Source organism: Podarcis filfolensis, assembly GCF_964270895.1.
Source record: "Podarcis filfolensis genome assembly, chromosome: 13".
Lineage (NCBI taxonomy): Eukaryota > Metazoa > Chordata > Lepidosauria > Squamata > Lacertidae > Podarcis > Podarcis filfolensis.
This window is the reverse complement of record NC_139615.1, coordinates 17,990,146-18,014,011: the sequence shown is the minus strand read 5'-3', so window position 1 is coordinate 18,014,011 and position 23,866 is coordinate 17,990,146. Positions and strand designations below refer to the sequence as shown.

The 23,866-nt window shown below is 47.6% G+C and overlaps 1 protein-coding gene across 2 annotated transcripts in view; it reads left to right on the top strand.

Annotated features, from left to right (window-relative positions):
• The window catches only part of KCNJ14 (potassium inwardly rectifying channel subfamily J member 14), a 30,241-nt gene extending 14,500 nt beyond the window's left edge, over positions 1-15,741 (top strand). Inside the window, exons 1-3 of one of the 2 annotated variants that reach the window (XM_083582000.1) lie at positions 10,270-10,353; positions 12,179-13,029; positions 14,239-15,741. In XM_083582000.1, the coding sequence (XP_083438126.1) occupies positions 12,331-13,029; positions 14,239-14,790 (1,251 nt within the window). In that variant the 5' untranslated portion in view covers positions 10,270-10,353; positions 12,179-12,330 and the 3' untranslated portion in view covers positions 14,791-15,741. Of the gene's footprint in view, positions 1-10,269; positions 10,354-12,178; positions 13,030-14,238 lie in introns of those variants that run through there. The other variant, XM_083581999.1, reaches the window with a different exon arrangement.
• The last annotated feature ends 8,125 nt before the right edge of the window (positions 15,742-23,866 follow it).

The following is a 23,866-nucleotide window of genomic DNA, read 5'->3' as shown; positions in this document are numbered from 1 at the left end:
GGCAGACTTGGCCTATAGGTATCCCCTGCTCTCTTTTCATGCAAGATTCGGATACCTGTGCACCCTTCCAGATGTTATTGGACTCCAACCCCTGGGATGGGCAGCCATCTGGGAAGATGGGTGTAACATCTGGAAGACTACAGGTCTTTCCCTGTTTTAATGGCTCCTCCTGGCGTGCTCTGGCCCACTCCAAACAGGACACAGGGAATGCATTTCACAAACAACTGCCCAAAGCCAGGACAATCCAGATGTGCTGCTGTCCTCCAAGGAGATTGCCTCTCCGCTCCATGAAAAAATTATAGTGTGTCTCTATTTTTGCATTTGGCTCGTTGGTTTGTAATTTTTTATTATACCTCTCTTTTCAACCAAGGTTGGCACCCAAAGCAGCTTACCATTAAAACCCACCGACAATTACAGAATGTTACAGGTGGTGGAATGGAGCAGGTGGGGGTGGGGAGTAGTTTATATGGCAATTCCTTCTGGGCCCTGGGGGTCCTTATTACAGGCTTTTGTCTCCCTAGGAAAGAAGTAGATTGAGCCGCAGCTGGAGCTGACATTCTAGCTGATGGTAAAGATACCGACGCACACAAGCAATCTTTCCAGATGTTGCTCCATGAGGCCAGATATATTTTACTTTAATGACGGCACGGAATCTTTTAAAAAATAAATAAATACAAAGTATAAAGGTAAAGGTACCCCTGACCATTAGGTCCAGTCGTGACCGACTCTGGGGTTGTGCGCTCCTCTCACTCTATAGGCCGAGGGAGCCGGCGTTTGTCTGCAGACAGCTTCCGGGTCATGTGGCCAGCATGACTAAGCCGCTTCTGGCGAACCAGAGCAGCACACGGAAACGCTGTTTACCTTCCCGCCGGAGCGGTACCTATTTATCTACTTGCACTTTGGCATGCTTTCGAACTGCTAGGTTGGCAGGAGCTGGGACCAAGCAACAGGAGCCCACCTCGTCGTGGGGATTCGAACCACCAACCTTCTGATCGGCAAGTCCTAGGCTCTGTGGTTTAACCCACACTGCCACCCACATCCCTTAATACAAAGTATAGAGAATGCCAATTTTTATCAGGACCACTGCATGAGAAGTGGGAAAGTGCATTATACCAATCCTAACTGTTGTGCAGGGAGAAGGATTTTTATTGGATCACCTCCTCATGACAACAGAGGGAATGCCTATTTTTTAAAAAAACAAAAAACCACATGGCCTGATTGATAATTTTGTAATGACTACTTTGGATCTTTGAACAGTCCATTATTATGCAGCTTACTCCTTCCTACAAAAGCAGAAGCAAAATCTTGCACAACATGTGATCATAAGCCCTGCGTATCCAAGATGTGATCACACAGACAGAGGACCTCTCCAGACAACCTGTTCGATGGGCCTTCATCCCAAATTGCTTGCACAAAGCTTACATCGAAGTGAGATTATATATCCTGTCTTTATTGAGCACGTACCCTCCAACTGACCTGATTTTGCTGGGACCATCCCCAGAACCCGCTAGCCATTATGGCTTCTCACGCTCTCATGGAAAGTTCCCAACAATACCCCCAGAGCAGCCGAGAGGTTCCTGCCGCTTGGCTCCACAATGCTTTAACAGCAGCAACAGAGCTGCCATTCCTAGAGTGGGAGGGAAGGCTGGCAAGAAAGGAACTTCCGTTCCCCCCTCCGTGTTGCCCTGGACACTTCTGCCCTCCCTGACTGACACAGGTTTCTATCCCATTTCCCCTGCTGCTGGCTGCCATGGAGCATGCAAAGTACAGCAGGGTTCCTGAGGGAGGAAAGATTGGGAGGTGGGGAAAATGGCAACTGAAGTGCTGGCAGTGGCAGAGGAGGAAGAGCAGGAAGAGGAAGCAGATGTCCTCGTGGCAGTGGCACTGCCTCTTGGACGGGTCTTGGACGCAATCCTTGGAACAGGAACAGGAGTTGGAGGCAGCCAGTGGTGCCCTCAGCCTGAGCGGCAGGAAGTTGAGGAACTCACAGGGCAGCAATATCTGCCATGACATCAGCAACACGACACAGGCCGCTGAGCCCAGGGGAGAGGGGAAAGAGGGGAGCTGGTTACCTCCAACATCCCCCAGATGAAAATGCCTCTCTATGTTGGAGGGTATGTGAGCATCCATTCTCATTTGTTTGCGGGGCAATTATCCAGGAATGAGCTTTCATTCTGAATCCATCCTGATATGTATACACGTCTTCCTGCTAGTCATTTGTTCACCCCCACACTTTTCAGTGCTGATCCTCGTCACTTTCCAAACCTCAAAAATCCAAGTGGATTTGTTGCTCTTGAGTGACAGAGCCCTTTAATCCGCATCAAGTGCACAAATCTGAAGTTCCGGTATGTGAAGAAGAAGAAGACTTTGGATTTGTTATCCCGCCTTTCACTCCCTTTAAGGAGTCTCAAAGTGGCTAACATTCTCCTTTCCCTTCCTCCCCCACAACAAACACTCCGTGAGGTGAGTGGGGCTGAGAGACTTCAAAGAAGTGTGACTGGCCCAAGGTCACCCAGCAGCTGCATGTGGAGGAGCGGAGACGCGAACCCGGTTCCCCAGATTACGATACTACCGCTCTTAACCACTACACCACACTGTGCTAGATTCCCTCCTGCAATATACTGATCATTGAGAGGTTCCCAGAGCATATTTCTGTGCAACTGGTGCACATGCATGCTCTTTCCTGCTGAGGACAATGTGTGTGTACACAGTGGCGTAGCGTGGGTTGTCAGCACCCGGGGCAAGGCAAGTAATTTGCGCCCCCTAACCCGTGGATTTGCGCCCCCTAACCAATGGATTTGCCCTAACCCCAGATGTTGCGCCCGGTGCGGCCGGCCCCCCCTGCACCCCCCACGCTACGCCACTGTGTGTACAGGATGGAAGCAAGGCTAGTGACCATGAGTTGTCACAATCCCACTCCCCACCTGTGCACAAATTCGGAGAGCGTCTGAACAGTGCTACTGTGCAAGAGAAGCTTTCCTTCTGAATTGTGCTGTAAATTGCATGCCTGTTTCAATAACATTTATTATTATTATTATTTTAAAAATCACTGCATTGGAAGTCTTCAGGAATTAATTCGTGTTCCACCAGCACTTAAAAATAGCTTTTCATTTCAGGGTTAGAATTGCACTAAAACCAAATGAGTGCTTGTCAGCACTACAGTGAAATATGGCCCCACTAGATAGCTGCATATATCTCGTAATCTTCAGTGGTATATCTCGGCTATCGTCATTAACATAACCAGGCAGGTTCTTCAGTTCCTGCTAGATATTTTTACCACCTCTTGTAACATAGGTCTAGCTTTACGTGTCCAGATCAAAAGGCGAAATTTGCCCCATCAAGTAATTCCCTGAGTTTCAGGCCAAAAGGCCATGATTGTCTTTGGGGGACACTTGAAACTCATTCGTCTTTTTCTCTCTTTTTTTCCGCCAAATGAAAGGTGAGATCTCAGAGTGCTGATTTCTGACCCTGCTCCCAAATCCTGCACTTTCTCCAAATTTGCAAAAAAAAATAAAATGCATGCAGCCCTGCCTATGAAGCCTTTTCCTCTGGCAGGTTCCTGCTTATGTCCAGCCAGTGAATAGCGGAGGGAGGGAGGGAGAAGTGTGTTTTGGGCCAGAAATCTTGTCTGAGATTAGGTACTGACTTTGTCATGAAATTCCACTTATCCAAGCGCTAAGCCCAGCATCGGCTTTATTTGGAAGCATAAGCTTCCCATGCGCGTGTCACTGTGAGCGCAGGGACTGGGTGCTCCGCTGAGCAAAGGCTTAGAGCTGCAACAGAGCAGAATCCAGGAATCCTGGTTCCTTGGCAGGTCCCAGGAAAATCAGCTTCAGGGGCCCCGTTCCAACAGTGGTAGGCACTGTATTGACAGAAGAGTATTTTGCAAGATAAACTCACCTTCTGATAAAGCAGTGGCCATCTAGCAATACGTATTCCTCGAGGCTCAATATGTATTAAGAGGCTCATATGCTCGACACAGCATTAATATGAGGATTTGCATTTATTCAAACCCTGAAAGGGTATCGCTGTACCCTTCCGGCAGGCTATGCCTGCATTAGCTGGATTGCTGTAAGGCTGTATGCACACCATATAATTTAAACTGCGTGCCCCCACACCCTACCCCAAGAATCCTGGGAACTACAGTTTGTTAAGTGTGCTGGAAATTGTCCTTGTGATATGGGTATTCTATCGTTCCAATGATGATTGGGGATGGGGGTGTTCTTTAAATGCATGGTGTGTCCGCAGCCTAATAACAGACCAGGTTTGTTGGTTGATACTTTACCAACAGAGGTATATAGTTAGCAGGTGGTTTTCTGATACCCCCTGTGTTTTTGCACCCATCAGAGTTTAGAGAAGCTGGCACTTTCCCACCCGAGGAAAGGGAGGGTTTCTCCCACCCCCTTACATTTATAGTGTTACGGAGGTTGTGTGCCACCTCTAATCTCTGCCAAGCAGTAGCAAGATTCCAGGGGTTCCAGGCACTCACCCAGGGTTGTGTTTCTGTTGGGAAAATCAAGGCACAGTGGAGGCTGGTGTCTTTAAGAAATATGGTTTATTTTACACATGTTTACACCTAAAGTCTTCAACAGAGGGGGTGCAGAACATTATACCCCAAGGATGTCTCTCATTGCCCCTCTCATAGCTTCAGCAGTCAGTCATAGCTTCCGGTCTCTGGTGCAGCCTCCTCCAGCCAGTGCCAAGATGGATTCTGACTTGTTGTTGTTTAGTCGTGTCCGACTCTTCATGACCCCCTGGACCAGAGCACGCCAGGCACTCCTGTCTTCCACTGCCTCCCGCAGTTTGGTCAAACTCATACTGGTAGCTTCAGGACACAATCCAACCATCTCGTCCTCTGTTGTCCCCTTCTCCTTGTGCCCTCCATCTTTCCCAACATCAGGGTCTTTTCCAGGGAGTCTTCTCTTCTCATGAGGTGGCCAAAGTATTGGAGCCTCAGCTTCAGGATCTGTCCTTCCAGTGAGCACTCAGGGCTGATTTCCTTAAGAATGGAGAGGTTTGATCTTCTTGCAGTCCATGGGACTCTCAAGAGTCTCCTCCATAATTCAAAAGCATCAATTCTTCGGCGATCAGCCTTCTTGATGGTCCAGCTCTCACTTCCATACATCACTACTGGGAAACCCATGGCTTTAACTATACGAACCTTTGTTGGCAACTTCCTCCTTTTTGTTCTTAGAACACCTTCAGATTTCAAAAAGGGCACATTTTTCTGTGACATCATGCCCCCCATCAACTTGGCAACCTGCCAAATCTCCTGTCTCTGTCCACACCTCTGAGCAGGGGGGAACGATGGCTTTTTGAATTACCAGTGGCCTTTAATGGCCCAATACCCGGCATCCCATTATTTCTCAATGGCTTTGCACTTAGCTAGAGAAGCCAGTCTGGTTTGCATAAGCTAACCCAGGAATTTCTTGTCTGGCACAAGTTCTGCAGCTTGTATTTTCCCTTCATATCCCGAATATCATCTCAGTACTACCATTTATTAATTTCTGCCATTCAATAGCAGACTTTGGTACCCCAGATCCATGACAATATCCTACCTTATTTTCCCCGTTATATAATTTTTTGAAGTGGCGTGCTTAGGATTCCCAATTTGTTTCCCATCAAGGCTGTGACTGGACCCTCTGAGTTCAGCAAGGTTGCTGCTCTGTATGTCTTCAAACCACACCCTGGGGCCATGTCTAAGTGCCGGGGGGGTGCATGTGTGAGAAACAGCAATTGGCAGCTTTTAAGACAGAGACAGATAGAGTTTCTAGCTGGAGCTAGTCGAAACTAGCGGGGGCAGTCTTGGGGCACTAGCCAAGTTGCTCTCTGGGGACCTTTGGCCTGGCCTCCTTGCCTTCAGTTATGTTCTGCTTTTATATGTGTAAATAAAGCAAATATAACACAGGTGCCTCAAGTCTCCAGAGTTCTCCCAAAGGAAGGCAGAGCATATACACGTTGCTTTTCCTCGGGGGAGTAGGGAACGTGGAACAATATGGAATGCATTTATTGAAAATGATCTCCCTCTTTCCTTTATAAATGACACTTTGACTACTTTTTTTAAGCATTCCCGGATTAAAATTTGGCCATCTCTGCTCAAGCCCAACCCATTTATATCAGTATCAGCAATCAGGAATAGATCGGAAGTACGGGAAGCAGGACTCCTGGGTTTTCTTGGAGCCATGAGAAAACACAGGGAGGGTGGCAAAACGAAAAAAAGAATGAGGCAGCCAGGAGATGTGGGTGCTAAGAAAATGGGGAGCATGACTGGTTTGTGAAAGAGGGCCATTTTTATTTGTATATGCATAGCGCTATCAACCTGTATTGCATTTTATAAAAAGGAAGAAGGCAAGTGCCTGCCTCAAGGAGCTACAATCTGCAACTTTACAGAGATGAAAGCGAGGCTAAAAAGAGAAGGAATATGCTTTCCGCTGAGTTGCTCCTAATTACATTTACAGATTCCTCTGAGGAGTCCAGGACTGTATACATGGCGTCTCCATCTTTTTATTACCACAACAACTCTGTGAGACAGGTTAGAGCCACGCTGGGCTGACTCTGTAATACATATGCAAGCTTAGTTTCAGGAGAGGACCAGGTTGGTTGTGGCAAAGGCCGAAGAAAGTGTGGATTGTTTGTGAGGTAGTTCCATGCCCAGTGGGAAGGAAGAGTGCAATAGAAGTCCTTTGTAGGAAAGCATAGAGCTGGAGAAACAAAGGTCACACAGGCGGGGATGTATCCATATATAACGGCAGAGAAATACAAGGGAAGAGCTAGACACTAGGAACACTCAGTGTCTAAAGATGCATCTACAAGAATGAAAATCAACCATTTTTTTTATAAAAAAACCTATGAATTCCGTAATCTAAAGTAGGGGTTGGGAACCTGTGGCCCTTTGAATGTTGTTGGACTCCAATGCCCATCAGACTTAGGCAGTATGAGCAGCAGCCAAGAATAATGGAGAGCCACCAATTGAACAACATCTGGAGGGCAGCAGGTTCACCTTCCATGAGCTAAAGCAGTCCCAGATTCCAATATAGAGTCATGATCCCTCTGTAGTAGAACAACATTCCTGCCACAAGCATCAAGTGTAAGTTTGGGTGGGGATGACCTGCTCTCTTCACCACCACCTTGTTGTGAGCCCAAAACAGGGGCAAAGCCAGCAACAGGGCTGGTGTTTTATAATCTCATGTCATCATAACTGAACTAAAGATGCCTCCACCGATCACATGAGTTGTAGTTAATCCATTGCTTACAATGCAATCCAATACGGTTGCAAGTGGGTGACTACAGCCAGGCCATCGGGAGTAAGGAGAGGTGGCTCAAAACACCAGGCCCCATTTTCCCCATAGGAGACGCTGCTTTCTAGTAAATGGTCTACTGTGCTGCTAAGGAAGGAACATTCAGAAAAACTGGCCACCTCATTGATACCCTCTGACGCTACCATCCCATGAGCTTCTTGTCTCGGGGCAAGGGAGGATAAGGCTGGGGGTGTGGTGTCACTGCCACCCCTTTTAGTTTTTGTGGTTACTTGTAGGTTTGAGGTAGGTAAGTGTAGGTTTGAGTTGACTTGAATGCTATGTGAGTTGCTCCTGGGTGAAAGTAGAGAGCGCCCACAGTGGTTGGAATGTGAACTACACTAATGCCTTGGGTAGGAACTGGGATATTTGGCTGTGTCCCCTGAGGCGACAGGCCTGGCTAGTGACTCTGTAGACTGTGAATCATGGAGCAAGTGATGAGTAGATGAGGGGGGCTGTTTTTGTGGGCCTTGGGTGTTGACAGAACCCTGTACATTGTCCTGATCAGTGTGTTGTGGCCACTGGCAAAGTGGTAGATGGGATCCTAATATCTGTATGTGTTGTGATGAACTTGGAGTCGGTTAGGAGAGGTCAGGGTAAAGGTGGATGGGTGTTGATGGGTGTGCCTGGTGGTGTTTTACGTTGGTTGCTGAACAACTCCCTAAGTGTGTAGGGTGTGCTGGTCGAAATATGTTGACTCAAGAAGGGTGTGCTTGGCAGAGGGAGGAATGGCAAGGATGCCCTAATCACTGTGGTTATGGCCAGGGAAGAAGGTGGGGTGGGCAGGAAGTCATCAACAAGAAGGGAATAGAAATGTGCTCAGGCCATCTCTTCTGACACTTTCTCCATATCTCAGGTGGGTTGCTGGGCCTTCCAGTATGGTGGTGCTGGTATTTAATGCCAGATCAGTTCATAATAAGATCCCAGTTATACACTGTCTCATCATGGATAATGTAGCTAAATCGGTGTGTATTATGGAGACCTGGGTGGGTGAACAGGGTTTGATCTAACTATGCCCAAGTGGTCTCAGTGGCTTATTTTTTTCTTGCTTTGGCTGGTGCACCAGTTACAACCCTTCCTGGACCATGACTGCAAAGCCACAGTGATCCAAGCATCTGTAGCCTCAGGTCTGGTCTACTGCAATGCACTCTGTGTGGGGCTGCCCTCAAGGCTGGTGTGGAAGCTGTAGCAAAATGTCATGACCAGACTGATAGTGGAACACTGTGCCATGCGCTTATAATATCTGCAGTAGCAAACCAAATCTGAGCAACCTAGGGCAAAGTTGGCTGAAAGAATGCTTTCTGCCAAACAGACCTTCCTATTCAGTAAGAATTGGCGAATCGGCTCTAATAATTATGCCTCGTTTTAGAGAAGTTCATCTCACAACAACTTGAAGGCGAGTGGCCCCTAGCCTGTGGAATGAGCTCCCCATTGAGATATGTCGTGAGCTTCCAGCAGCTATTTAAAGCATTTGTTCACTCACATTTTCCCTGACCTTTGATACCAGTTGAACGATATCTGGTTACTGTAATTATGACAAATTCTTTTCATTTGATTGTTTTACAGTATATTGAATTGTTTTTGAATTCAATTCAAAGGGCCTTTTCTGTGGTGGCCCCTCAGCTGTGGAATGCTCTTGTTGAGGAGGTTTGCCTGGTGCCTTTTAACACCAGGCATTTGGACAGTACTAGTGGTCTGGTTTCGGATTGTTCTTTTTGGTGTTCATGCTTATGGGGCTGCAGTGGTCATTTTCTGTTTTCGGATCATTTTTGTGGATGAACACTTTTAGTATATTTGTTTTGTTTCGATGGATTTTTTTATTGTATGTTTTGGATGCTTCTGCACCTGTCAATCGCTTCATGACCCTTTCTTGCAGCTTGAAGCAATACATAAATTGAATTGGATCACACTCAATTGTTTTATTGTACAGTGTCTTGGGATTATTTTAACAAGGCGGTATATACAGTATTTTAAATAAATTGTGTGTGTGTGTGTCTACTCAGAAGTAATTTCTACTGCATTGAGTGAGACCTATTCCCAAGATATCAGGTATAGGATTGCAGCCCTAATGAATTAAACCTACCTAGGTTCACATGGGAATAAAATACTTCTGATGGGGGGAAACACCATACATTCCTTGTTTTTAAATGATGCATGCATGTTGCATCTCTTGGGAGAGGCTTGCGGGTGGGGAAAGTGGAGATGCTTTTTCTAATATGGGGCTGGCCACCCAGTAAGTTGTTGTAGTCAAAAGTCATATAGTTCAACCAGTTTGAGTAAGTAACACAATATTAACTTGACCGCGGGGCAATAAAATCAAGAATAAATTATAATACTGCACCCAAATTAAACACAAGCAAACACAAGCAAGATCATACATAGAGGTATATTCGTTTTGACAGCTTATGGCGAATGAGCTTACATATTCTCCTCTGTTTCTTTGCCGCTACGTCAAATCTCGTGCTTGAAAATGTAGCGTAATTTATCTCCGGCAGAAGGTTAAAACTTCTTGAATTAAGATACTGTATGTCTACAATTTCCACTTTGTTGGGAGGTGTCTTTTGAATCCATCAAAAGATTTTGCACTGATTAATCTAAACATTTCATAACCTAAACGTTGGAACTCTGGCAATGACTCACCTCAGAAGTGGAATAATGCGTGGATGACGACGCAGGTGCTTTGAAAAGGACCTGGACTTTCCCTGATCCCCTATCCATAAATCTTCTCTTTTTCTGACGGAAATAGTGTTGGCCTTCGCTTCTTCCTTCTGTATCCTTTCCCCCCCTTGCGGGTGCTGGATGTCGTCTTGCCTGGTTCCTTTGCCCCGGAGGGCTGGAGGTGCCTTTTGCAAGCCATCTTGGAAGAGGGCCTGAGGGGGACTCACTCTTGAGGAAGAGGCCCAGCCTCCTGGCGTGTCATGCCACACACCCTTTGCTTCCAGATAAATAGCCAAGATTTCCCCTTAGAGACCACGCTTTCTAGGCACACCAGGCAAAAGGCAAGCCTTCCACAGGAGCCATATCAAAGACCCTCCATTGGCTTGAGAGCTTTGTGCAGGTGAAGCAATATCCACGTGAAGGTGAGTGGAGTTTTCTAGGACGGCCAGCTGCAACAGAGAGCAAGGTGCACCAGAGAGAATTGCAGGAGGCACCACGGTGCTGTAGGATCAGGGAAAGGTACACCTGCCACAATACTCTCTGCACAGCTGTCTCCGTTGCTTGGGACAAAGCGAGGAATCAGGACAGCTCTGGGAGGGATGGTCATATTAAAAGCTGCCTCAGTGTTACCTGTTGACTGGCAGTTGCTGTCCCAGGTTTCAGACAGGGGTCTTTCTTACCTAGAGATGCCAGTGACTGAACCTTAGGACCTTTTGCATGCAGAGTGTGGGCTTTTCCACTGAACTGTCCCTGTGGCAATATAGAGCTTCAGGATAGCTTGGACCTCTGGCAAAAATGTAAGGTCTATTGGAGTAAATTGTGCTGTATGGCAGGAAGTAGGAGATGTTGACTTACCTGATAATTGTATACTCCCCACCACCACACACACCTCTGCACTTAAGAATTGCAGCAATTTCTTCAGGGCAAACTCTTTGTATCCCTGCATGGCAGAAAAAAAGCATAGCTCCCTGAATTTCTCTTTGTCGTGTAACTGTTAAAGATGGAGTTGAAAGGGGGGGAAATTAAAAAATTGTCCAGTAGCACCTTAAAGACCAGCTAAGTTTGTTCTGGGTATAAGCTTCCGTGTGCAGATACACTGAAACAGAAGTTAAAGATGGAGAAACCTTAACAGGAACAAAAGTTGGCAATCCCAGTTTCTCTGGGAAGGGAGATCAACCAAGCAAGATTGTGAGGAGTAGAGAAAAGGCATGAAACATAAAATGTTATAAGCCAGAGTGCTACTGTTAAGATTGCCAGCTTTTCTTCTGATTAGTTTCTCAATTGGATTTTTGACTTTTTCTAAAAAAAATTCCCAACAAAAGATGTTGGGAAGAGTAGCAGTTAGAAATTACTGGCAAGCAAGCCTTCAAGTTCAACAGAACTCTTCAGCAGGTGGGTGTTAAGCAAAGAAACAAGAAAGCAAATCAGGAAGAGAGGTGTTGGGCACAATAAAGCCTGAAAGTTAGTAATAGTCTTAAGATGGAGTGAAGGAGGTGCACAATTATTGCCAATAAGAATACACGTTTAAGAAAGATTAATTTTTTGGAACAAATTAAACTGTGGCTTAGTTTGAGCCAGGTCCCAGCCTGCAATCTCTTTTCAGTGCCACTGCTCAGCTCTGAAACATGTAAAAAGTATAATGTGTATTGTTCTCAATGCCTAAGAACCATATCCCCCCAAACCCCAGATAACGGCTTCCGGATTTCCATATAAATCTCAATTCCAACCCCTCCTTTTTTAAAAAATGAATTGACAAGCAAAAATCATATTGCAAAGATAAACAGTAATAAAGCTTTGCAAATGTTGAGATGTTTCAACAACTTTCACAACCTAAGAACCTAGATGGAAGGAGAGCACCTTGCAAGACCTGAGCTGCTCTGTAAGATAAAGTAAATATGCCTTTGAGAGGAATGTGGTGCACACCAGTTAAGATGGCTTTTAAACCCTCTAAGGCACAAGATGCCCTGTTAGCAGAGTGGGTGGCCCACACATTCACAAGAACGGGCTCCATTGCATCTTGGTAGTGAAATGACATCACAAGGTAGGAAACAGGCCTAAAATGAAGTAGAAGCGAATCACAAATCCTTACTTTAAATTCCCTTTGGCTTCTTATCATCCTTTTGGGGGGGGGGGGGAAATCGGAGTTTAAAGTGAGTTAAGGAGATGTGCTAATGGACGTGCGTCAATTACGGTCTTTGCCAACTCTCTCCTCTTTCCGCTTTCAGGTTACTCAAAAGCGACAATTCTGCACAGCGCCACACTGTCACCTGCTAACACCTCCTTGACACCAGCTTTTTTCTGCACAACACACAGGCTGGGCCACCAATCCCCCAAGCCCGGCCTAGCCTTGGCCGGGACAAAGGCCAATCCCTCCGATATGGGGGTGGCCAAAGCCATCCGTCGTTTCAGCGGGGGCGGTGGGGTGGGGGAGCTGCGGGAAGAGGAGTCAGTGGAATCCCCCACCAGCTGCCACAATGGCAGGCCCGCCCCCGTCCGGCAGCGCAGCCGTTTCGTGAAGAAGGACGGCCACTGCAACGTGCAGTTTGTCAACATGAGCGAGAAGGGCCAGCGGTACCTGACAGACATCTTCACCACTTGTGTGGACATCCGCTGGCGCTGGATGTTCCTCATCTTCTGCCTCTCGTTCGTGCTCTCCTGGCTGGTCTTTGGCTTCACCTTCTGGCTCATTGCCGCCATGAATGGGGACCTTGCCCCCGAGCAGCCCCCCAACTCAAAGCCCTGCTTCTCCGAGGTCACCAGCTTCATGGCCGCCTTCCTCTTCTCCCTGGAGACCCAGACTTCCATCGGGTACGGCTTCCGCAGTGTGACAGAGGAGTGCCCATGCGCCGTCCTGGCTGTGGTGCTGCAATGCATTCTGGGTTGCATCATTGATGCCTTCATCATTGGGGCCATCATGGTCAAGATCGCCAAACCCAAGAAGCGCAATGAGACCTTGGTCTTCAGCGAGACAGCCGTGGTGGCCATGCGCGACGGGAAGCTCTGCCTCATGTGGCGTGTGGCCAACCTGCGCAAGAGCCACCTGGTGGAGGCCCATGTTCGGGCACAGCTGCTGCAGGTAAGGACGGCACTATAGGAGCAAGGCAGGAGTTGGGCGGCAGCAAGATGGTTTTTGGAAATCCTTTGAATAATTCTTCTGGGATGATTAAACCAGAAAGTGGAAAATGGATGAGTAGATAAAAGGCAACAAAGCTGTATGAAGAACATTAGATAGAGAAGGACAGAAGTTTGTGGGAGGTAGGTGAACAGATTTGGAGAATATTCTTTGGACTATTGCTAGAAAGAGGATATTGTAGTTGCTATTTATTATGAGAAGTACAGTGGTACCTTGGTACTCAAACAGCTTGGCTCACGAACAAACTTGACTCCCAAACACCACAAACCCAGAAGTGAGTGCTCCAGTCTGCGAACGTTTTTCGGAAGCCGAATGTCCGACGCAGCTTCTGATTGAGTGCAGGAAGCTCCTGCAGCCAATTGGAAACCGCACCTTGACTTTTGAACCGTTTCAGGAGTCAAACAGACTCCTGGAACGGATTAAGTTCGAGAACCAAGGTGCCACTGTATTTGTATCAGGCAGCAACTCCCAATTGGTGGCCACCCACCAAGGGGGTCCAGGGCACCATTCACATACCATAGAGATATCAAAATGTTCAAAAGTAAGGAGTCCATGGCTTGGCTTTTGAAAAACAAGTACTTAGCTCATTAGTATTACGGGATGGAAGGCAAGACAGATAGATGAATGAGTCTGATGTAAGAGAGGGGAAACTGTGAAGGGACTGGAAGGAACGATAGACACGAGGGTGGTGCTTCTCGAAGGGACAGGAGGCCAGTTGACATATGCAGGTAGGCTGCTTATTTCCTCTACATCCTGTAGCAGAATCCTCTGTAGGAATTGTGTTTTAGAAAAAGGTGGTCTTCAGTGGCCAGCAGCCATTTCAGCAACTGCAGTGGCAGTTTTCCCAATCAACCCTGGAAATGGCTGCTGGGCATAGGAGCCAACTCCTAGGGGCTAAGGAGTCTTCAGCCCCTAATATTTGGGGGGGGGCAGGCCTTCCCAGAATTGATGGGCATTGCCATTCAAATGGTGTGTGCGTGCTGGATCATGTGATCAGTTATGCAGGGCGGGGCTTACCTGGAGCCCCACCCCCTTAATTTTATTCCACTTGGCACCTCTGCTGCTGGGCACTGTGAGTCATACCGCAAATACACATTTATCAAGTCCTGTTCCATACATAATGCCCTCCTTCCTTTGCCTTCTCTCCTGCAGCCTCGCGTGACCCCCGAAGGCGAGTACATCCCCCTGGACCACAACGATGTCAACGTGGGTTTCGACAGCGGCACCGACCGCATTTTCCTGGTGTCGCCTGTGACGATTGTGCACGAGATCGACTCCGAAAGCCCCCTCTACGAGTACGGCCCCGCAGACCTGGCTGAGGCTGACTTTGAGCTGGTGGTCATCCTGGAAGGCATGGTGGAAGCCACGGCAATGACCACTCAGTGCCGCAGTTCCTACCTGCCCGGCGAGCTGCGCTGGGGACACCGCTTTGAGCCTGTGCTCTTTGAACGGCGCGGCCACTATGAAGTTGACTACCAGCACTTCCACCGTACCTACGAGGTGCCCGGAACCCCAACGTGCAGCGCCAAGGAGCTGAGCCATCGCAAATACAGGGCGCCCCCTGCAGGAGCCACCGCTGCCCGCGCCTCCTTCTGCTATGAGAACGAGGTGGCGCTCAGCTGCTGCCGTGAGGAAGAGGAGGAGGAGGAAAGGCAGGGAAGCCGGAGGGTGAGCCTGGAGAACGAGGCAGCCGCCACCACGTGACGCCACCAGTGTCCTTAGACGGAGGAGGGCCGAGGGGAGGTGGGGAGAAAAGCAGCTGTTGTAGCACCAACACCGCCTCTTCACACAGCAAAAGGATAACACTTTCATGCTTCACCGTTCCTGACCCCCCAAAAAGCACATCTAGCAAGGCCTGGGCTTTCTAGAACAGGCTGTGGTGTCTGTGTCTCTAACTGTTGGGAGAAAGAAAGGCCATTTTCTGACATTTTAGCCCTTGGACAAACTGAAAGTTTCCCGTGATAGTTGGAACTGCAGAAGGAGGTTAAAGAGGTTATCGATGCTAAAAAGGGAGGGGGCAGGAACCAAAGTTAAACACAGCTGGTAGACTTCACAGGAGGAGCAATACTCATCTCATGTTCATAAAATTATGGATGTGGCTGTGGGGAGCTAGCTAAAAGTATTGTACGGAGTTCCAAGGACTTATAAGGGGGTACTCAATGTTGCTCAAATGAAGACCTGCCCCTTGTGGATTTGAGCCGTGGATGTCTAATTTATCGGGCTCTATGATATATAGAGGGAAGAAGGGTTCATGGAGCTCTGGAGGCGACTTTTCAGGGGATCTGCTGGAAGGCATCTGGCCTTGTAGGATCTATGCAAATGCAGGAGGGCGGCTTGTTTCAGAAATGTGTGTTTCTTTTCAGATCTAATGGCCAGAAATCACACACCTACAGGGTGCAAAACTACACGTGGTCTTAGCACCCCTAAAACTGGTTTGCCAAGCCCAAATCAGTAAGTCCTGTCTAAAATTCCAGCGGAAGTAACTGGAAGTTTTCATGTGTGTGCATTTAAAAAACAAAGAGTAACTGGCAAGTATATTACGGGCTGGCAATATTTCAAATAAGTCTTTCTTTAGAAGGAGACAGTTAAGGCGCATAAAATGTAATCACACCACAAAAACAAGGGTTGTCATTAAAAAGAAAAACTGAAATCCAACCTCTAATGGTCCCATGTGTTGTTGTTTTAAGTCCTGTAGCAGAAACAAGGGAAAGAAATGGAAAGAAATGCCCCTTAAAACAAAATAATGTATGGTCACCACCACCCCATTAAATATTTGGGGAAAGGCCAAAATGTGGGTGTGACTGTTATATCCCAAGTTTCTCTCTCTCTCTCTCTCTCTCTCTCTCTCTCTCTCTCTCTCTCTCTCTCTCTCTCTCACACACACACACACACACACACACTTGCTTTAAAATCAAATGTATGGAATTTACCTTTATAAATAAAAAAGGGACGCGGGTGGCGCTGTGGGTTAAACCACAGAGCCTAAGACTTGCCGATCAGAAGGTCGGTTTTTCGAATCCCCATGACAGGGTGAGATCCTGTTGCTCGGTCTCTGCTCCTGCCAACCTAGCAGTTCGAAAGCACGTCAAAGTGCTAGCAGATAAATAGGTACCGTTCTGGCAGGAAGGTAAACGGCGTTTCCGTGCGCTGCTCTGGTTCGCCAGAAGCGGCTTAGTCATGCTGGCCACATGACCCGGAAGCTGTACGCCGGCTCCCTCGGCCCATAGAGCGAGATGAGCGCCGCAACCCCAGAGTCGGCCACAACTAGACCTAATGGTCAGGGGTCCCTTTACCTTTTATAAATAAAAAAGAAGGCAGGAAAGGAAGAAACACCAGTGGAGATGGGGAGCCACGATTGCTGCACCCTGACCATACCACCACACTCCATGCTAGCGACAGCTATGACTGAAGGCGAAGCTGCCTTTTATCAGGTCATACAATTTGCCTAGTAATGTCTACTCTGACAGGCAGCAGTTCTCCAGGATCGTAGGGGAGAAGCCTTCCTGCTACAGGACCTTCTGTATACAGTGCATGTGCTCTCCCACTGACCTATGACCCCTTCCTGAAGTGCTGCCCCCTTCCCATTGATATACTTTCATTCATTCCAATGAAGCACAAGAGAACCTGACTGAGGACTGTGGCCCAGGGGTCAGATCTGTCTGTCTCCCACTTTGCTGGCCACTTCTTGGAGGGGGTGGGATATAATCCCAGCACCAGATAAAAGATCCCTATCTTAACCTCTGCTTCGAACCCGGAGCAGGAGACATCTCAGAGCCGTACGAGTGATCCCACTATAAACAGCTGCTGTCCAAGCCGGTTGGGTGACAGCAGCGTAGGCTGAAGGTCAGATCGGTGAGAGCTCAGATTGGATTCGCAGCTGGGAGCTCAGATTAATATGACACAGTTCCATCGCTAATCCTGACTGCTTTGCGCCAGCACTGATGGAGGGGGGGCACATTGGGGTCTGCTCCCTCTGCGCGCCTGCCACTTTCTGCTCCTCTGCCCTGTCCCATCACCCCGTGCCTCTTAGGTGCTGGCACCCACTCTTCACACTGGCACGGCAGAGGTGATGGGATGTCAGGAACTCCTCGCCGGCCACCACGGAGCAGGTGACATGATCAAGTGGAAAGGCATTCTCCTTGAGCCAAAAATAACCTCTCATGAGTCCCTAATCTCCAAGCCTAGGGCATCTATCAGACTGGGATGTGAAAGTCGCCAGAGGTTGGGACAGAGGTCAACCACAAGCTCTTATCTCAGGGCAGCCAATGGGTGACCTGAAATCCATGTGGGGCTACCCCTATATTACCAACGCCCTTCACTCTCCTTTATCATCACAACAACCTTGTGAGGCGGGTTAAACTCCGTAAGCTTTGTGACTGAGTGTGGGGATTTGAAAATGGGTCTCCTGGGTCCTAGTCTGAACTAATTCTAGTGTATGAAGTTTTCAGACTCTTATTTCAACCCCACACATGCCCAAAAATATTTCAACGGAGGCCTTTATAACTTCGTTTCATAAACAGGGAACCTGAGTGAAAAGCAACGAACCAATTGCAGCAGGTGAATCACAGAATTTGAACACAAGTCTTCCTTCTGCTCCTTTTGTTTTCTTGACATGGCTCCAGTGCCTGTAAGAGCTGCCAAATGGGCAGAAATTCAACAGTTAAAGCAATTGCCCAGTATGGAGATGCTGGGGAGGGAGAGGTGTGACAAGGGAATATTCTAGTCCCTCTGCCCCTAGCTGGGGAAAGGAGATGCTTCAACCATCTCTTGCTCAAGCTGCTGCCACTCTCCCCAATCCTGCTCTGCAGCCAATGCACACTTTACATCCACGTTAGGCCAGTTTGGCTCCAACAGTCAAGAAAGCAGCTTCTATATGTGCTGTACAGCAAAGTGAGGGGCAGATGGAGCTCCTCAACCTGGGAAGAAAGCCCATCTAGGAGAAGTCCTAACCACCACCGCCTTGAGGAATATCTGCAGGAAAAGAAAAGCCTAAGGCAGGGATCAGCAAATTTATTCAGCCGTGGGCCAGTCCACCGTCCCTCAGACCATGTGGTGGGCCAGACTATATTTTTGGGGAGGAAATGAATGAATTCCTATGCCCCACAAATAGCCCAGAGATGCATTTTAAATAAAAGCACACATTCTACCATGCAAAAACACCAGGCAGGCCCCACAAATAACCCAGAGATGCATTTTAAATAAAAGGACACATTCTACTCATGTAAAAACACGCTGATTCCCGGACCATCCGTGGGCCAGATTGAGAAGGCGATTGGGCCGGATCCAGCCCACAGGCCTTAGTTTGCCTACGCCTGGCCTAAGGAGTAAAACCAACACAAACTCAGAGTCCTTATGACAGTAGGATGGTGCTTGTTGTACGCCTCCTTTCGGCAACTCCTGCAACCAAGCTGGCACCAAATGTGTTGCTCTGCTTTCCTTTGAACCACAACAGCGAGGCCGGGGGGGGCGTCGTCATCTGTGCAGCCCAGGACCTCCATACACACCACCCAACCTTGCGCTGCAGGGAAGGCACTTGGGTGCTGCTAACACAGCGGTTTTGACTACACCCCTGGAGGTCACATGTGTGAAAACAAACATAGGTGCAAAGGCAGCTCAACTGTTGAAGAGATGGGATACATAACTGGGCAGAGGGTTGCCAGGTCTCCTGACGCTCATCAGAATCGAGAAGAAGTGGTGGAGCCTAGGAGAAAAGGGATGGAGCCTTGAGGCACCTGGGGTACCTAGCCACCAGGCAAAATGTCTGCATCGTGGAGAGGGGAGATGGCAGAGCAAAAGGCAAAACCTCTCAAGCCAAGCAGAAAATAATTTCTCCCCTGTGTTCAGTACCTTCACTTACTCTGGAGACCCTAAAAAAAGCACTGGAACAACAGGTCAAACCCTGAGACCTAGTAACTTTAGCTATAGAGAGGCTTGTGAGTAGTTAGTTTTTCAGCATCCCTGCTCCTCCATCAACTCCAATAGCTTTGGTGATGCCAAGCGCCTTTATTCCCCTCCCCAGACTAAGCACATTGGTGTTGTGTCGCATTAATGGGCAGCTGAACCACCTCTGTCTTGCAAAGGAAGAGTCGCAAGGTGGAGAACGGCTCAGGCCCTCTATCCAAGGCACTTCCAAAACCTAAACTCAGTCCTGGGTGTCCCAGGGTGGCAAAGCTTAAGAGGCCCCCTCTTTAATTCTCTCATTCCAACTCAGCCTGAAGGTTAAAAGTACTTGTGGAAGGATTGAGCAAGAGAAGGATCAGAAATACAGATGCTCAAGAAAAAGCACAGCAAACTGTATCCCCGCCCTAAAGAATTGCTTTTGGAGGATATGTAAATACATGTGGGGCAAGGAAGAAAATTAAGGCCCGGGGGGGGGAAGGGTGTGGATTTGCTCCATCTCCACCCTGTGTTAGCACTAAATCCATTGCTGGTAAACTTGCTTGGCCTCCATCCAACTAATCAGCATCCACAGAGCAACTTATTAGAGACAGATGGCTCACAAATGACTCTTTGCCCTGACCTGCCAGCTGCCCCATGACACTTGAGCCTCAGCCTCAAAGAGTCAGGACTCACACACAGGATATCTCAGTCAGTCAGTTCCCCTTCAGATCTGTCAGCACACCCATGAGAGTAACCCACAGCAGCCTGCTGATCACCTGCATTTATTCCCCATCCCTCTGTTTGGAGAAGTGTAGGGTTTAATCTTAGCACCCCCTCTGGTGTCCACAGCTGGAATAGCAAGATCCGCAGAATAGCAAGATCATATCACGGGTGTCAGACACAAGGCCCGCGGGCCGAATCCGGCCCGCGAGACCTCGTCATGTGGCCCGTGTAGCCTGGTCTATATATATCTGTGAGGAAGCTTGGGCTGCGGCGCGCGCGCAGGGCGCCTCGGGTCCCTTCTGCGCAGGCGCAGGCCTCCCCCTCCTCCAGCTACCTAGCCGAGACTTATTTGACACGGCGAGGGCGGGGTTGGATATGGGAGGCTGCCGCCGCTGCTCTCAACTTCTTTTCGGGCTCGCCGGGGTGAAATAAGTCCCGGCGGGAGCGCAGCACGCCTGCGCGAGGTGGAACGCGGAGAAGGGCAGAGCCGGCTTCGCACGCGTTGGAGAGAGGGAGACTGAGAGCGCGCTTGTGTTTCAGGAGCGCACCCTGTGAATACTCGGGGCAGCGTGCTTTTGCTTTGCTTTTCTTTATTTATTTCTTTAGGCGCGTTTCCGCGCTGCCCAATGAACAGCATCCTCTGCCTCTGGGGATTCGCGATTCAAAAGCAAATTTGATACGTAAATAACGTCAGGCGCGGCTTCCGCAGGGTGCGTGTTGCAAAAATGTATATATGGAAAAAAGCTGATAAGGAATTGGTTTATATTGGTTTATATATGGGAAAAAAGCTGATAAGGAATTGGTTTATATTGGTTATTATATGGGGGAAAAGCTGATAAGGAATTGGTTTATTTCATGCAATTTTTTCCTCAATGTTATTACAGGGTCCGGCCATCAGTTCCCGCCCTCCTCAAAGGTTTAGGGTAGGTAGCAAAGGGGAAAAAATCCAAACAAATGCTCAATTAAAATTCGGGGAATGAGAAAAATTAAAACCTGCACATCTTGTGTAACTTAAACACCAAGCCAAACAGGAAACAATTTTTATATTCATATATGTATTCAAATGAAATCAAGGTGTAGTGTTCCATGAGCCAGAAGCTCTGCATTACTTAATCCAGCTGTTAAAGGTGTCATGGGCTTTGAAGACACTCGAACTCGAACCGGCCCTTTGAGGGTGACCAAACTGCTGATGCGGCCCCCGATGAATTTGAATTTGACACCCCTGAATATGTATGTATGGGACGCTGGTGGCGGTGTGGTCTAAACCACAGAGCCTAGGACTTGCCGATCAGAAGGTCGGCGGTTCGAATCCCTGCGATGGGGTGATCTCCTGTTGTTCAGTCTCAGCTCCTGCCCACCTAGCAGTTTGAAAGCACGTCAGTAGATAAATAGGTACCACTCTGGCGGGAAGGTAAGCGGCATTTCCGCACGCTGCTCTGGTTCGCCAGAAGCTGCTTAGTCATGCTGGCCACATGACCCAGAAGCTGTACGCCGGCTCCCTCGGCCAGTAAAGTGAGATGAGCGCCGCAACCCCAGAGTCATTCGCAACTGGACTTAATGGTCAGGGTTCCTTTACCTTTATGTTAATATAAGAACCCTGAATGTAGCCCAGGAGCACATCAGCAGCCCATGCAGATATTTTAGCAGAGACACCACATGCTGTCAGCTGTCAGCTCCCATCAGCAGTCCAGCTGCTGCAGTTTGCACTGGCTAAACTTTCAGATCAGGCCTAAGGGCAGTCACACATAGAGCACATTGCAGAAATCCAGACTGAAGGTCACCAATGCATGGACTACATTATTAGGGATACATACCCCTATTTTCTTGTCTGCCCCAATAAATCATGGTCCCTGCATTGTTCCTACTTTTGCCCTTTAAGGATGCCTTGTTAAAACATTGTTAATTGGAGTTGCTAGATCTGCCCATTCTTCAGGTTTCTGCATGTGCATGGGCAATAAGGCACAACTGGGTACAGAGAGTGTCATTTCCCACACAGGGAAATCACATTTTGAACCACTGATAACAGATTTTAGGGCAACTGTGTTTCTCCAACATATGTTTAACCAAAGCAGCAAACACCAAATAAGTCTCCACTCCTATGCTCACTTACTTAGTAGTAAGTCCCACTGAACTTAAGGGAATTTACTTCTGAACCTGCATGAGATTTCATTTATTATTTTTGAACAGGACTATTGGAGAACAAATCTATATACAGAGCAAAGTGTTCAACAAGAGGAAGGGCCATTGCTCAGTGGTAGGGCACCTGCTTGCATGCAGAAAGTCCCATCTTTAATCCTCAGCATCCCCAAGTAGGATTAGGAATGTCTTCTGTTTGAAACTCTGGAGTGTCTCAGTCAATCAGTTTTATCTAGGTGGACCAATGATCTGACTCAGTAAAAGGCAGCTTCCTATGTTCCTATGCGGAATAATAGGAGTGTTGAGGCAGGACTCAGAGATCCTTGGTATGAAAATAGGGGTGACAACTGTGTGTATATTTTTACACATTCACATATTAGTAATGTAAATGTGCTAATTTAGAATCATGCTGTATATATATATATCTCACTCTCCACCACCACCCCCATTAAGTTTAGAGAGCAAGGACGAAGGGAGCTGGAATATGGAGAAATACAACTCTAGCACACTTGCCTACAATGCTAACAATATTTTTGAAGGTATTCACAAATCTGGGAGAGATCATATCAGAAATACATTTGTCCACGGTAAACAGGGATACTTAGTTGGGGGAGGGCATGCCCTCATACAAAACGAACATGAAAAACCATTAGAGTTATGAGATCGTAATTATGGTGCTAGTGGTGAAATCATTTTCTAAATTATTATTTGGGAGAGAACGTTGCTTCCACAAATATATGCAAACAAATTTCTCCCTCAGTGCCCAGCTTTAGCAGATATTATAAGATTCTATCTAGAAAGAGTAATTTTCTTGTAAGAGGTGATGGAAAATTTTGCTTTAACTGTAAATCTTATGGGGACGCACCTATTAAATCAGTGACACTTTAATATACAGTTAACATGTTGTAACTTAAAGCCAGATTAATGTCATCTTGAACCAGGCAAACACCATTTTTATTTTTATTTTTTTGTTGCCATCATGCAAGTTTTAAGAGGAACCAAGAAAGAACAGAGGAGTGTGTAAATGAAAGATATAGACATGTGCAAGGGCTTGACCTTTAGATGTATAAACAGGAAAATGCCTAGACAGTTCTAGTGTGGAAACATCTGTATTTGCAGTTAGGGTGAGCTGTTACACCATACCAATGGGTGCTTTGCACGTTTAGTCTGTATTGCTGTATAAACTGTGTGTGAACCAAGACTGAGGTTCTAGCCTCTGAGTTTTCTTGATTGTTTGCTGTAACCTTTTCTACACAAGTAAGAAATAAAACTTTGCTTCTTGGAGAATTTGCAGGTGTCACTTGTCATTGCTGGTGAATAAAAGGGACTTGGCTGTACAATGGGCCTCAAGAGGAGTTTTCCCACATCACCAGCAACTGAGGATATTGACTTCGTGCCTCTGATGCAGTGGTCTGCGTGGTCTACAAAAGCTCATGCCTAAATATGCGTGTTAGTCTTTAAGGTACAGCACGACTTTTTGTATTTTTAATATTCATAAAGAGGCCTGCTTTACCCAACTGAATTACTAGGTGAGGCTGCTGGGGGTCTATGGCAACCGCCTAGGCCCCTCTTAGCAACAGCGTGTTCCCTTTCTAGTCCGCTCCGTTGGCAGAGCCTTCTCTCACTCTCTTATTGGCTTCTTTGCACATCACTCGTCATGACTGACAATAAAGCAACGAGGGCGGGACACCAAGGGTCTCTTTTGGAGTGCATAGACTTGTGTCGTATACTCTCAAACGGATATCGGATTTCCGGGTTTAAAACTGGAATAATATTCTTCCTACCCTCGGGCAGAAGTGAGAGCTGCCAAGAGAAAACAAACAGAGAAATCGAGGATTCTAGCATACTTAAGACTGGGCGTGACCTCCCACGGGGCGAAAATGTCGTGCTCTTTTTTTTTTTAACCTTGATCGTTGGCAGGGTGGGTGTGGGTAGGGATTTTGCATAAAGCCGCAGCACTGCTGCATGGAAGCCAGTGGGGCGTCGTTGCAGTTATGCAACCGAGAACTGGATTCTGGCAGGAAGGCTTAAGGGGGAATTC